Here is a 15066-nt window from a genome sequence, read left to right as displayed (position 1 = left end):
CACCACTAGGGGGAGCTAACTGTATATAGGAAGTTGAATAAATCTGTATGCAGTGATCTCTCCCTAGTGGTGGCTGCAGGTAGCAATTATGACAGTGTAGGGTGCAGTTTAATGCTGGGATCCATACCAATTATATGCCCTATCTCAATGCAGTTAGTTCCCCTAATGGTGACTGCAGATAGCCACTATGACAGTGCCTGGTGCTGGGATCTATACCTGCCCTGTGCCCTGTCTCTATGCAATGAGCTCCCCCTAGTGGTGGCTGCAGGTTGCCACTATGACAGTGTCTGGGAGCAGTTTAGTGCTGGGATCTATACAAGTCATGTGCCATGCCTCTATACAATGAGCTACCCCTAGTGGTGGCTGCAGGTAGCAACAATGACAATTTCAGGAACCAATTTAGTGCTTGGATCCATATCATTTATGTGCTCTATCTCTATGCAGTGAGCTCCCCCTAGTGCAGGGATCAGCAACCTCTATGTCATGGTCTTACCTCCTTGCTGTTCCCTTCGTTTGACATGTGCTGGCGGCCATCTTGGTTTCTGGGTTTTCTTGTAGCCTCCCACCCTGCGGCTCCTCCTTCCCACTGGGAGGAGCTGTATGCCTAGCTCATATATATAGGAGTTCTGTGGCTTCAGTTCCTTGCTTGGTCCTCCTGTGTTCACATGCTTCCAAGACTGCTGCTGCTTCTGGTTCCTGATCCTGGCCTCGTCTGACTACCCCGTTGGTTCCTGATTCCGGCTTCGTCTGACTACCCCGTTGGTTCCTGATTCCGGCTTCGTCTGACTACCCCGTTGGTTCCTGTTCCTGGCTTCGTCTGACTACCCTTCTGGTTCCTGACCTCTGTCTCCGCAAGACCCTGCTTCGGTTTAGCCATCCGTTCGGACTTTGCTACGGCTTGCTCTTCAATAAAACCTTCTTATTTTCCACTTATCTCTTGTTGTACGTCTGGTTCATGGTTCCATGACATTAGGACCAAGCCATGAATTCTGACGGTACAGGGCCACCCTCGCTACCTACGCTGGTTGCCAGACTTGATCAGCAGGATCACCTGTTGGGTCGGTTCGCTGTGGCGTTGCAAACCCTGCTTGAACGCACGGCTCATTTAGCTTCCGTTGCCGATGGGTCGGTTGTCGCTCCTGGCCCCGCTCCTACTGCCGCTCCGGTTGTTGCGCCAGAGTCTACCCTGACACCTGTTGCTGCGCCTGTGGTGTTTCAGGGTATGACCGGTTCTGCCCCCCTTCCACAGCGCTTTGGGGGAGAGCCAACTCAGTGCCGAGGTTTCCTTAACCAGGTGGGCATTTACTTCGAGTTGCTGCCACATGCCTTTCCTACTGAGAGATCAAGGGTGGGCTTCTTGATCTCGCTGCTCTCGGACAAGGCCTTGGCCTGGGCCAGCCCTTTATGGGAGAACAACAATCCGGTGGTTGCCGAGTTTTCCGGTTTTGTTGCTTCTCTTCGGAAGGTATTCGATGTGCCGGCTCGTGCTGCCTCTGCTGCGAAGCTCCTTATGTCCATCAGACAGGGTTCACGATCCGTAGCTGAATACGCCATTGAGTTTCGTACCCTGGCAGCAGAGGTGGGCTGGAATAATGAGGCTCTGGTCGCTGCTTTCTCTCATGGTCTCTCGGATGCCTTGAAGGATGAGGTTGCAGCTAAGGACCTACCAGTGGAGCTCGAGTCTCTTATTTCTTTCCTGATTTTGATTGACACCAGACTCAGGGAGAGACCTTCCTTTAAGGAGAGCCTGCGGAGGTCTCCTAACAGATTGGCGCCTACGTTTGCTGTCCCACCCGTGCCTCCCTCTCCTCCCACGCCTCCTGGGGATGACTTGTCTGGGGGTGAACCCATGCAGCGGGGGTTTGCTCGCCTGTCTGAGGGGGAGAGGGTACTCCGGAGACGCGAGGGCCGATGCATGTACTGTGGTCTCGGTGGGCATTTTCGGTTGGCATGTCCGAACCGTCCGGGAGAACGCTCGCACCTGAGGTCCTGTCGGGGGCAGATCTTGGGTGGAGTCTCCTCGTCCCCGGTTTCCCGTGTTGACAAACCACTGATCACGGTTGTCCTCTCCTGGGTCGGGGGCTCGGTGACGACCCAGGCGTTGGTGGACTCTGGTGCTGGTGGTTTGTTCATTGATAGAGTGTTCGTTGCCGCCAATTCCATTCCTCTGCAGCCTCGAGGTTCCCCACTGGCTCTTGAGGCGATAGACGGCAGACCCCTTCTGCCGCCACACGTGACTCATGAGACCCTTCCAGTGGGGATGGCCATTGGTGCCGTTCACAGAGAGTCGGTCTGTCTCCAGGTTATTTCGTCTCCACACTACTCGGTGGTCTTGGGGTACCCCTGGCTCCAGAAGCATAATCCGACTTTCGATTGGAGATCGGTCGAGATCCTCTCGTGGTCACCGCAGTGTGGGGCTAGTTGCATCCATGGGCCTGTCAAGTTGCTGTGTACTTCCTCGGACTCTCTGTTGCCTCCTGAATACGAAGAGTACCGGGATGTATTCGATAAGGTGCGCGCGGTTGCCCTACCTCCGCACCGCCCATACGATTGTGCCATAGAGTTACAATCCGGTGCCGTTCCTCCTCGTGGCAAAGTCTATCCACTGTCGGTAGCGGAGAATGAGGCCATGGAGGAGTACGTGAGGGAGGCGCTTTCACGCGGACACATTCGCAAATCCTCGTCCCCGGCAGGGGCTGGATTTTTCTTTGTGAAAAAGAAGGGCGGCGAGTTGAGGCCTTGCATCGATTACAGGGGTCTCAATCGCATCACGATCAAGAACGCTTACCCGATACCCTTGATTTCCGAGCTGTTCGATCGCCTCAAAGGGGCCACGGTCTTTACCAAACTCGACCTGAGGGCGGCATATAACCTGGTAAGGATCAAGGCGGGCGATGAGTGGAAGACCGCGTTTAACACCAGGACCGGTCATTATGAATCCTTGGTTATGCCCTTTGGGTTGTGCAATGCGCCCGCAGTCTTCCAGGAATTCATCAACGATGTTTTCCGTGACCTGTTGCAGCAGTGTGTGGTGGTCTATTTGGATGACATCTTGGTATATTCTGCATCCATGGAGGCCCACATTCTGGATGTCAGACGAGTGTTGCAACGCTTACGAGAGAACAAGCTGTTCGGTAAGCTTGAGAAATGCGAATTTCACCGATCCCAGGTAACCTTCTTAGGTTACATCATTTCCGCTGAGGGGTTCTCCATGGATCCTGAGAAGGTTTCGGCTGTCTTACAGTGGCCCCAGCCCAGTGGGCTTCGTGCCCTGCAGCGCTTTTTGGGCTTCGCCAATTATTATCGGAAGTTCATCAGGGACTTTTCCATGCTAGCCAAGCCTCTCACGGATCTGACCAGGAAGGGCAGTAATCCTCAGGTCTGGCCGCTCGAGGCCATCCGAGCTTTTGAGGCTCTAAAGTCCGCCTTTGTGTCGGCTCCGATTCTGTCGCATCCCAACCCTGGGTTGCCTTTTGTCCTCGAGGTGGACGCGTCTGAGACGGGAGTAGGCGCCCTCCTGTCTCAGCGTAGAACACCAGAGGGTCCTCTGCTTCCTTGTGGGTTTTACTCCCGGAAACTGTCTTCCGCGGAGTGCAACTATCAGATTGGTGACAGGGAGTTATTGGCCATCGTGCAGGCCCTTAAAGAATGGAGGCACTTGCTCGAGGGCTCGGTGGTTCCCGTTCTCATCCTGACGGACCACAAGAATCTGACCTACCTCTCTGAGGCCAAGAGATTGACACCACGTCAGGCCAGATGGGCTCTGTTCTTGTCACGTTTTAATTACGTGGTCTCCTACCTACCCGGCTCCAAGAACATCAGAGCGGATGCCTTATCACGGCAGTACTCCGAGCTGTCCGGGGAGGAGTCGATTCCGACTACGGTCATACCCCCGAATCAGATCCTGGCCGCTATTCGCACCAGCCTGACTTCTCCTCTGGGTGAGCAGATTTTGGCGGCTCAATCTGGTGCTCCCTCTGGGAGACCCAACGGCAGATGTTTTGTGCCTGAGGAGTTGCGCACTCGGTTGTTGCGAACCTACCATAACTCCAAGGCCGCGGGGCACCCTGGAAAGAATCAGCTGTCCTGGGCGGTTTCACGTCTGTTCTGGTGGCCTTCTCTACGTTCCGACATCGCCGCATATGTAGCGGCATGCTCCGTTTGTGCCCAGAGTAAGTCCCCTCGGCACCTTCCGTTGGGCCTTTTGCAACCCATAGCCACCGGGGAGCGTCCATGGTCACACCTGGGGATGGATTTCATTGTGGACCTCCCTGCATCCCGAGGCCATACGGTCATTCTCATGATTGTGGATCGGTTTTCCAAAATGTGCCACTGTGTTCCTCTCAAGAAGTTACCCTCTGCACAAGAGTTGGCCTCGATTTTTGCCAGGGAGGTCTTCCGGTTGCACGGTTTGCCCAAGGAGATTGTGTCGGATCGGGGGAGTCAGTTTGTGTCCAGGTTCTGGCGCGCCTTTTGCTCCCAGTTGGGGATTCATCTCTCTTTCTCCTCGGCCTACCACCCTCAGTCCAATGGGGCCGCAGAACGATCCAATCAGGCCTTGGAGCAATTCCTTCGTTGCTATGTCTCCGATCACCAAGACAATTGGGTTGACCTCCTGCCTTGGGCTGAGTTTGCCAGGAACACGGCGGTGAACTCTTCCTCTGGGACATCTCCCTTCATGGCCAATTATGGGTTCCAACCTGCCGTGTTACCGGAGGTATTCTCTCCCCAGGATATTCCGGCTGTGGAGGATCACCTTTCCGTCCTACGTGCTTCTTGGGTACAGATCCAGAGGTCCCTTGAGGTCTCTGCGCAGCGCCAGAAACTCCAGGCTGATCGCAGACGAGCGCCCGCTCCTTCCTACCAGGTCGGAGACCGCGTATGGTTGTCCACCCGCAACCTCAACCTTCGAGTGCCCACTCCCAAGCTGGCGCCTCGCTTTGTTGGTCCCTTCCGAGTGCTTCGCAGGGTAAACCCGGTAGCCTATGCCCTTGCGCTTCCTCCTGGCATGCGGATCTCCAACGTGTTTCATGTCTCCCTGTTGAAGCCACTGGTGTGTAATCGTTTCACTTCCTCGATTCCTCGGCCTCGTCCGGTCCAAGTGGGCAATCGTGAGGAGTATGAGGTGAGCAATATCCTGGACTCACGCCTGGTCCGCGGCCGGGTGCAGTTTTTGGTCCATTGGCGTGGTTATGGTCCAGAGGAGCGTTCCTGGGTTCCCTCCGCAGATGTCCATGCTCCAGTCTTGCTCCGAGCCTTCCACGCACGCTTCCCTCAGAAACCGTTCCTTACTCCGCGGAGGAGGGGCCCTTGAGGGGGAGGTACTGTCATGGTCTTACCTCCTTGCTGTTCCCTTCGTTTGACATGTGCTGGCGGCCATCTTGGTTTCTGGGTTTTCTTGTAGCCTCCCACCCTGCGGCTCCTCCTTCCCACTGGGAGGAGCTGTATGCCTAGCTCATATATATAGGAGTTCTGTGGCTTCAGTTCCTTGCTTGGTCCTCCTGTGTTCACATGCTTCCAAGACTGCTGCTGCTTCTGGTTCCTGATCCTGGCCTCGTCTGACTACCCCGTTGGTTCCTGATTCCGGCTTCGTCTGACTACCCCGTTGGTTCCTGATTCCGGCTTCGTCTGACTACCCCGTTGGTTCCTGTTCCTGGCTTCGTCTGACTACCCTTCTGGTTCCTGACCTCTGTCTCCGCAAGACCCTGCTTCGGTTTAGCCATCCGTTCGGACTTTGCTACGGCTTGCTCTTCAATAAAACCTTCTTATTTTCCACTTATCTCTTGTTGTACGTCTGGTTCATGGTTCCATGACACTCTAGCCCTCCAGCTGTTCTGAAACTACAACTCCCAGAATCCTCCTGTCATTTCTATGTGAGTTAGAAGGACAACTGAGCAAATGTGCATCCTGGGAGTTGTAGTCTCACAGCAGCTATTGTGCTGAAGATTTCCGACCTCTACCATAGTGGTTGCTGCAGATGACAGTGTCAGGAACTAGTTTAGTACAGGAATCCATACCATTAGGCACCCTTTCTGTATGCAGAGAGCTCCCCCTAGTGGTGGCTGCAGGTAGCCACTATGACGGTGTCAGTTGAAGCATAAAGCTGCCGTCCATACCAATCATGTTTCCTATCTCTATGGTTGGTATGCCACTGCATGCAACCCAGAAGCTTGGTCTTCTGTGTGTTGGGCGCTACCTTTCCAGGTCATTTGTTTTCATCCCTCTCATTCCAAGAACCCCACTCGTAGACTGCAGGCACAAAGACAGCATTGCTTGCGGGTGATATTTATTAACACGCCACAGTGTAATTTCAGACACTTGACTTCATTCTATATTGATTTTCTTGACCCATGAATGGAATTCAAGAGCTGCAGGGAAGACTGACACAGACAAAATAGTAGGGAATTGCTGCATACACAAATTGAGAAAATCTTTGACGATGGGTTGTTAGGTTTTTATATGCAGATTAAAGCAAAAAAATGGTTGCAAAAGTCTAGGTACCCTCCTATAAAGGGTCAGGGACTGTAGGTGATCTCATGGCAGGTTTAATAATCGATCTGTTTTGTGAGATGAGGACACGGTTTCATTTTGCTCCCTTATTCCCTGGTATCAGACAGATTGGTTGTGTCCCTTTAACGAAAACTGGGCCATCAATAATACCGACACAGGGCAGGACACGCGCCCTTATGTCCCTCCATTCCCAGGACTGTTTTTCTCCATTAGACAGCTTGGGAGAAGATCCAGCAACTCGAGTCCAGCAGCAAAGTGTGAACAGCTGCTGAAATTAATTGAGCTTTTGCAAATGCTGATCCAGAGCAATAAAGGAAAACTTTTTGGATTGGAAAGCATTTTATAGTTTGCATCATTATAATGTATTTAAAGGGGTTCTCCATGATTTCTACAAATTAGGCACAAAGCAAGGGGCTTTGTAAACTAAATAAAAACCTTAGTTTTAAAAAGTCCAGACTGTCCTTCACCTCCGCTTGGATCCCTGCTCGGCCTGCACATGCCAGTCATCACTCCCATGACCGCTGCCACCTACAGCAGTGACTTGGCGTTCATGCAGTGGCCACTGGAACAATGAATATGGCGTTTTCACAACAGGCCCAGCAGGGATTGCATCAGGGGTAAAAGAGACATGGACATGGGACTGGTGGGATGTGTATAAGGTGTCATGAGGTTTTTTTTATTTTATTTTTTATTTTAGAAAGCCCCTTGCCAAATCGCTCGGAGAACCCCTTTCATAATTTTGCAAACATCTTGTTTTACTAGTGCAACAGATGGTTTAGCCAGGCCTGGGGTATCCCTTGCCCCTTTAGAGGTTTTTACAATATATGTCCCTCTAATAGAGCTAGTTGTCGTGATGCCAGTTGCATTGAAGCAACGAGAACATGGAGTCCCCTTTAAGTATAGTGGTGTTGATACCCAGAAGTAGGATTGCCAGAGTGGTGTAGAGTGACCTACAATCTCCCTGAAGGTGTTGTATGCTTGTGTCACGGTGCTCCTACCTGGATATCCCTGGATCCCAGACGTGGTCATCCGAAGCAGTGCAAAAGGGGTGATTAACTTGGATGATGAAGGAATAATTGAGTCCAGACTTTGTATATACGTTGAACACAGCTTTACTTTGCATAATATTTTATCAAGGAACAATCTCCCAAACTTTATCTTGGTCATCAGCAGGTTTTGGCAGGAAAACACTCTCAGCTCTGCTATATATCTGTACTCTTTCAGCTCTGCTATGTTGGCTGACTTAAATAGGAACCTTTCCTCTTCTGCTGAAACTTAGCTTTCTGTAGTCTGACTCTCACTATAATCCTAGGAAAACTTCTTCCTGGCTTCAAGCTTACTTAGCTTGGCTTTAGGCAATGCAAGCCCAGCAGGGGACATGCAACCATTTAGAACTCACAGGCAGGGCCTGTCCGGCACGGATCCTCCAGACTCTCTCTCACTAGCTAAACTTCTCCTTCTCTATAGAGGGCTGGACTGGAACTAGAAGGTTCCTCTCCAGGAAAACTAACTCTGCCACTGTTGCCGCCATCTGCTGGTAGACCAGGCACATTACACTTAAACATAACATTTGCAAGGAAATATAAATACACATTTTGCAAGACATGGCAATAAATACATATGATGACACAGGATACACCAAAGTTGCCACTCTGGGGTATTACATTAGGCCGTTAGAATTTTGTGTTTTATGCTCCATTCACACCCAAAGTATAACGCTTTGATTCTTGCTAATTGGACTGTGATAGTCATGTGACCAAACGTCTTTAGGAGACAAATTGTTTTCACCCCCTTCCTACATCTCCGACTATGTCAGTCATCACAAAGCAAGCTGTGGCCGGATAACATCTACCAGAAACTACATGGATCCAAGATGGAGAGAAACATGCAGTAGATTTGGGTCTCGAGCACAGGAGAGGCTGCAGATTGTGCTCTGTGCAGCAGCATGCATGTCACAAGCAGTGTGCACACTCCAGATCAGAGACAGGGCAGAGATTATTCATACACAGTAGTCTTACATCGTCTACGGGCTTTAGTGGGTGTAGAGGTAGCAGCTGCACCTCTTGTGTCTGAGGGGGCACAAAAGAGAAGACACCACTATTATAATTAGTACATGATGGGTGAGGGGACCGAAATACAGATTTTGCATTGGGGCCCAGGAGCTTGTAGTTGTGCTTTAGAATCAGAAAGAGATTCGGTGACAACAGCAGAATACACTGGGCTAAGCATGTTTAGGTGGTCACCTAGAACATTCCTGAATTGTTGCTAGGCAACAGTCCCAATGCATTGTACTGGATATTCTATGATTTAGTGACCTAAGACACAGACTACAGATTGGGAAATGTTGGATTTCACAGGAGTTGTACTTTAAAGAAAGATCCTGATTAAAACTGACTTATTGTTATGCCTAGTGAAAAGCCTGAGTGGGTGGAGCATGACACAGGAATTCCCAGTGTCAGACTCCACCCCTTCAACACAGCAGTGGATCAATTTTTTCAAGGGTGTTCAAACAGCGGGTCCGCAATATGCGGGCACCGGCCGTGTGCTCCCCGCATCACGGATGCGGACCCATTCACTTGAACGGGTCTGCAAATCCGGAGCTGCGGTGCGAAATTAAGGCACGGAAGCACTACGGAGTGCTTCCGTGGTGTTTCTGTCCGCACCTCCACACCGCAAAAAAATAGAACATGTTCTGTTTTTTTTGCGGTGCAGACGGATCACGGACCCATTCAAGTTGAATGGGTCTCGATGCGTCCCGGCTGCCGCATGGACGTTGCCCGTGCATTGGGGACCGCAAATTGCTGCATGAGGCCTAACTGTGTAATTGTCATCTGAGCTCCAGCAATGCACCACAGATGGATTTTGTAAGTAACTTTAGATGTGACTGTGAGCATAAGAGACGATGTAACAAAGAAGTGATAAAAGAAACTTTTTTAAATAAATTGTTTTTCTCTCTTTCCATTGTATGAACTCGTTATATACTGTTAACGCTGCAGTTTGTCATGACTCTAATGTATCCTCCACAGGTTACATACTTCAGTATTCAGAGGATAACAGTGAACAATGGGGCAGTTTTCCCATCAGTCCCAGCGAACGCTCATACCGCTTGGAAAATTTGAAATGCGGCACTTGGTACAAATTTACTCTGACCGCCCAGAACTGGAGTGGGACCTGGACGCATCAGTGAGATCATAGAGGCAAAAACCCTTGGGAAAGGTACTGGAGTCTTGTCCTGCCCATCCAAAGCAGGAAGTAATTATAAGTTATCCAGTTTTTTTCTTTTTTTTTTTTACTCTGTTCTTTAATTAATTTGAAACCTTTTGGGGGTAATTTTTTTTATTTTATTATTGCATTGTACTCATTTTAAGCTAAAAATAATTTTATAAATTGGTCTTTAATAAAAAATACGGCATCCTTTTTTCTGTACAGAGCTGGGATTCTCAACCTGTGGCCCTCCAGCTGTTGTAAAACTACAACTCCCACCATGCCTTGCTGCAGGCTGATAGCTGTAGACTGTCTGTGAATGCTGGGTAGTTTTGCAACAGCTGGAGGGCTGCAGGTTGAGCATGCCTGCTCTAGTAGCAGCCTGTGGATTTTCTGTCTTTTCCGTCAGACCAGGAGCTGATGGCTCCTTACCTCTGCTCTCTGACCCTATAAACACTCCTCATTATAGCTCAGTTCTAATCTTACTGATAAGAATGTGGCTTAAATAAGTCTTTATGACCCCTCAGTAGTTTAGAGATGAGGGCTATTAGATGACCGCCACAAAGTGAAAGTACCAGTCACACAGCTACAAAAACATGTTAACCCTTTGTGACAGAACAGCTCAAATTTTTAATAAAGGCCAATTGAAAAAAAAAATTTTAGCGAAAAATGAGTAACATGCAACCATTTTAAAAAAAAATTGCCTCCGAAGGTTTACGTAGCCTTTAAATTAATATGTGACAATGTTTGTATTGTATTACATATAAGCTAGGGGCATACATAGAAATAAAGGGTATTATTATTATTACTATTATACATTATGATGCCCTCTGGGGCCTGGTATTTGTTTCCTCCACCACTATTACTATGTACAGTAGAGATGGGAGTCCTGTACTAAAGGAGGACTCACAGACCCCATAGTATCCGCATGGTTTGCCTCTATAATATATAAACCCTTATATACAGGTAAGCTATTTTGTACTTCACTGCTATAAACCAAGAAAAAGGCGTGCAGGTGCACAAACCATGGGCCACATGTGCCCACGATACCGCCCTGTGTGACCCAGCTCTGAAGCAGCTTCCAATTGGATCTGCCTTATTATCTCTCAGATATCTCAGCGGCAGCCTTGTCCTCGGAGGAGGGACTGTAATGAGTGCCACTGATTGGCTACTCATACTTTACTCCTTCCTGCATGGAGCAGAATCCAAAGAATATGTGGCTGGATCACTGAACAAGGGTGCTGCCTGGCTGGGGCACAGTTAGTGGGAGCAGTTTCAAGGTGGGCAAGTCTGGGTGAAGAATGGTCAGCGGGGGCACACTGGCTGGGGCACAGTTAATAGGACCACTTTTGAATTTGTGCATTGGTTTGGAGTAGTCGAGTGCCGTGAGGTGGGCACAGTTGTTGGGTGCATTTTTGAGCTGGGACACTGTTAATAGGCCTGGCTAGATGAAGTTTTGTTAATGGGTGGATTTTCAAGCTGGAGCTCTGTTAATATGACAGTGTTTGTAAAGCAATGTTAATGGGGACACTTTTGATTTAGGGTACTGTTAATTTAAGCATCTGGTTCATGGCACTGTTGAAGGGGGTACAGTCTGATAGGAATTGAGTATTGGGGCACCCCTGGATCAAAACAGCAATGTTCAGGTCTGTTATAGAAGGTGTCAGCAACTATAGACACTAGCTAGGAGTTTTTGGAACGTTGATCATTGGCTGAAGGCTCCAATGTTTTATTTCTTGCCTGACACCCAAAGACTTTTCTGAACATTTTAAGGGGGCTCAGGGGATCCTCTTCTCCTTGGCTGTTCAGATCATTTAATGGATGCATCTGAGGAACGTTGCTTGTCATAGTTTGCACTGTAACATAGTTTGCATTCACCTTCATCAGCCTTGTGACTTTTAGTAGGCTATGATTTTTATTTTTGGCACAGTCCACTGCTGTATCTCATTTTCTCTATAAAGTATATTTTGTGCCTATAAATATTTATGTGGTGGCAGTTGTAAGCCCGCATACATTTCCCTGGATCAGGCACTGTTTGCTTGCTTTCAACATTAGTATATCCAGTTTGCACTTCTTGGAAAGTAGATCATGGCTTTGTGTTCTGTATAGTCACATTCAGAAGTAAATCTGCTCTCTCCTTGACCTTTATCTTCTAATATCACTTCTCTTCCCGAAATATTAGCTATTCCAGCCTCTCTTCCCAAAGATCTACCCAGATCGGGTCTCAATGGAGCCAGTGGTGGTTCTTTCCCATTTTTAGGGGTCAGCAGAATGGAGGAAGCTAATTGAAAGCATACGATGGGCTACTGACATCTGATTATTCCAAATATACAAGGTGATGCCTCCTCTACTGACTCAAGGCCTCACTTGTTGTTGACTCTGTTAATTGAGGTTCCCTTGAAGAAATTCCAGTGATATAATCTGCAATTAAAATGGTCCTCAAGGGACTAAGTTAAGTTCTTGAGATATTGGGTCTATTATGTTAAACCTTCAGATTTATAAAGCACACTTAATTTTAAATAAAGCTAGATCGCGTTTTCTTTAATTGGACAAATTTCTTCTTCAACGGTAACTTTAAAGGGCCCTGTGTGAACAACTTTTCAAATTTATCCACAGTTCCCACCATTACCAGACCTTGTCGGCGAATGTGCCATTAGTTTTAAGCCCAAACAGGATAAAAATGTTTGAATTCTTGTTGTCTGTAAGTACCATAAACCGAGAGATCTGTGAGGACCACATACTAAATCAGTTCCTCAAATCTTTTTGGCATGGGCTACAATATATTTTTATCCGTCCGTCTTCTTTGTTGTGTCTTCTGTAAGGACTCTGATGACCGGTCCATAAAAGATAAATTCTGGCATAGTGAAAAGGTGGATCTTACCTAAGGACTAATGTTAGCAACAGTGAGACATGGAGTCTCAGAAACCTCTGGAATCCTCTTAATCCTTACAAGAGGAATGTTCTTTTCGGGTTTAAGCATTGAGAATGGCCAAAGAGGACAAGATATGGAAGTACCTGTGGCAAAGTACCAAATTGAGAAACAGTAGCATAATCAGACAGGACAAATGGTTATGGGGGAAAGTTTTGAGAGCATGTCAAACTGAAGTGAAAGATCATTAGTAGAGGAATAGTAGTAGGCTGAAAGCTATACAGGAGTAACCTTGGTATGAAAAAATATAGGACCAGTAGGTTTAAACTTCATCAGTACTCAAGAAGAAGTCCGCAAAATCTTTTTTATCACAAGTTAAATGGGTGGAGTTCAGGCAGCTGGAAATGTTCAGCTTCCCTACAGCACCACCGTAGGTGAAGTGAAGCATTACACAGTTCTTATTCAAACTAATTTATTATCTGTGTAATGCAGTAATCCAGAGTGAGAGACTGTATTTTTAAATGTTCCATGACAAGATCGATATGAGTGACAGGCTGATCACTGACACATCAAATGGAGACCCACACAGGCTCTGGTGACATGTCTTGGCCCTCCACATTTAGAGTGGCCAGCAGCAAGAAGAGACAAGTCTCTGCTAGGGAAGGAATCCATCAGGAATGGAGAAGGGGGCTTCAGAGCTGTGCCCAGACAAGTTTTGAGACCTGCCGGACGAGAAGCTAAAAATAACCCATCAACCCCCTCTCCCCAAAGTATCTCCCACTTTGGGCCTGGTTCCTTGGCCTCCGGATTAGTCACCAAATCCATAAGAACCATCAACATACCATTTATTTATTTTTTGGTCCAGAAAAAGCTTAGAAATAAGATTTGCTTATCCCAAACTTCATAACAAAGGATACGATATAATACAGTGACAGCTGCGAGCTCTGCATCTGATAGAAAACTGTTAAGTAATGGAGCATGAGAGTCACTACTTTCTGATGCTATAAATAATAGGCAGCTGCCTGTTTTCAGCCTATGGACCATTAATCATAATTTTTAAGCCAGAAACAATGATAAACACTTTACTTATGTAAACAGAAACTTTCTTTTGAGAAACTTTTCTTGCCAGTTTTTTTTTTCCTGACAAGTGGAAACCACCATCTGTGGATTTATCAATGGATGGGTTGATGTAGAGGAGTCAATATGTGGAGTTTAATTGAGCTATTCTAGGTACTGCCATAAAAAAAAATTATATTGCATTAGGTACTTTTTGTTTGTTTGTTTGTTTTTAACACGAGAGCCTCAATCGAGGCTTCCGTGTATAGGGATCAGTGGAGGAATTCATATCTAGAGATTAGTTGAGGCGTCCTTGTATCAAGATCAGTCAGTGAATCCATGTATGAGGAAAAGTTGAGGCATCAGTATATGGAGATAGGATGATTGGAGACATCTATCTATTTAGAACGGTGGTTGCATCCATGTATCATTGGAGGCATTCATGTTTGGAGATTATGGGATGTATTATTGTATGACAGTCAGTGAGGACATTCATATGTGGAGATCAGCGGAGCACCAATGTATAGAGAATGGTGTAGGCATCCATATATTGTATAGAGTTTGTGGAAGGCATCCACGTATGGAGATCATGGGAGGTATCCATGTATAGAGAATGGTGTAGGCATCCATATATTGTATAGAGTTCGTGGAAGGCATCCACGTATGGAGATCATGGGAGGTATCCATGTGTAGAGAATGCTGTAGGCATCCATGTACTGTAAATAGATCGTGGAAGGCATCCATGTATGGAGATCATGGGAGGCATCTATGTATAGAGAATGGTGAAGGCATCTATGTACTGTATGGGCATCATGAAAGGCCTCCATGTATGGAGATCATGGGAGGCATCCATGTATAGGGAATAGGTTTAGACAGCCATGTACTGTATGGAGACCATGAAAGGCATCTTTGTATGGAGATCATGGGAGGCATCCATGTATAAAGAATGGTAGAGGCATCCATGTATAAAAATCAGCGGAGACCTCCATGTATGGAGATCAGATGAGGCTTCCATGTATAAATGTCACAAAAAAAAGTCTATATATACTGTATCAATAGAATCAGGGATGACAATCATATACGTATGACCTTTGGTAGAGAATTCCATATAATTGGTAAAGTGAAGATATGCCTGTACATTTATGTGCATGTAATGTTAAAGAAATTCACAGACTCGCATAATTTTTTGACTAATCGACATTTATTAGGCAATTGAATCGAATTAAATCGTTGCTCCCTGGTGTCAGCCATGAGAAACTAGGGAGATTCTGACTGTAATATTCTTGACTAACAGGAAGTGCGTAAAATATCTGCCCCCGCCATCACTTTATCTGCCATATGTTTAGATAAAAAAAATAACAAAGCACAGAACTCTGAGGCCTCAAAGGGGTTGTCTGGTTTCACTGTACTATAAACGTGAAAGGGTC

At 47.2% G+C, this 15066-nt stretch overlaps 1 protein-coding gene across 1 annotated transcript in view; it reads left to right on the top strand.

Moving 5' to 3' along the window:
* The window catches only part of LOC122932841 (Down syndrome cell adhesion molecule homolog), a 406234-nt gene that overhangs the window by 308058 nt on the left and 83110 nt on the right, over window positions 1–15066 (top strand). Inside the window, 2 exon segments of the mRNA XM_044287480.1 lie at window positions 9537–9670; window positions 9672–9726. Coding sequence (XP_044143415.1) covers window positions 9537–9670; window positions 9672–9726 — 189 coding nt within the window.

The sequence above is a fragment of the Bufo gargarizans genome, chromosome 3 (genome assembly GCF_014858855.1).
Source record: "Bufo gargarizans isolate SCDJY-AF-19 chromosome 3, ASM1485885v1, whole genome shotgun sequence".
In the NCBI taxonomy this organism is placed as follows: Eukaryota; Metazoa; Chordata; class Amphibia; order Anura; family Bufonidae; genus Bufo; species Bufo gargarizans.
The sequence above is the reverse complement of the archived record's forward strand: the minus strand, read 5'-3'. Positions and strand labels throughout refer to the sequence as shown.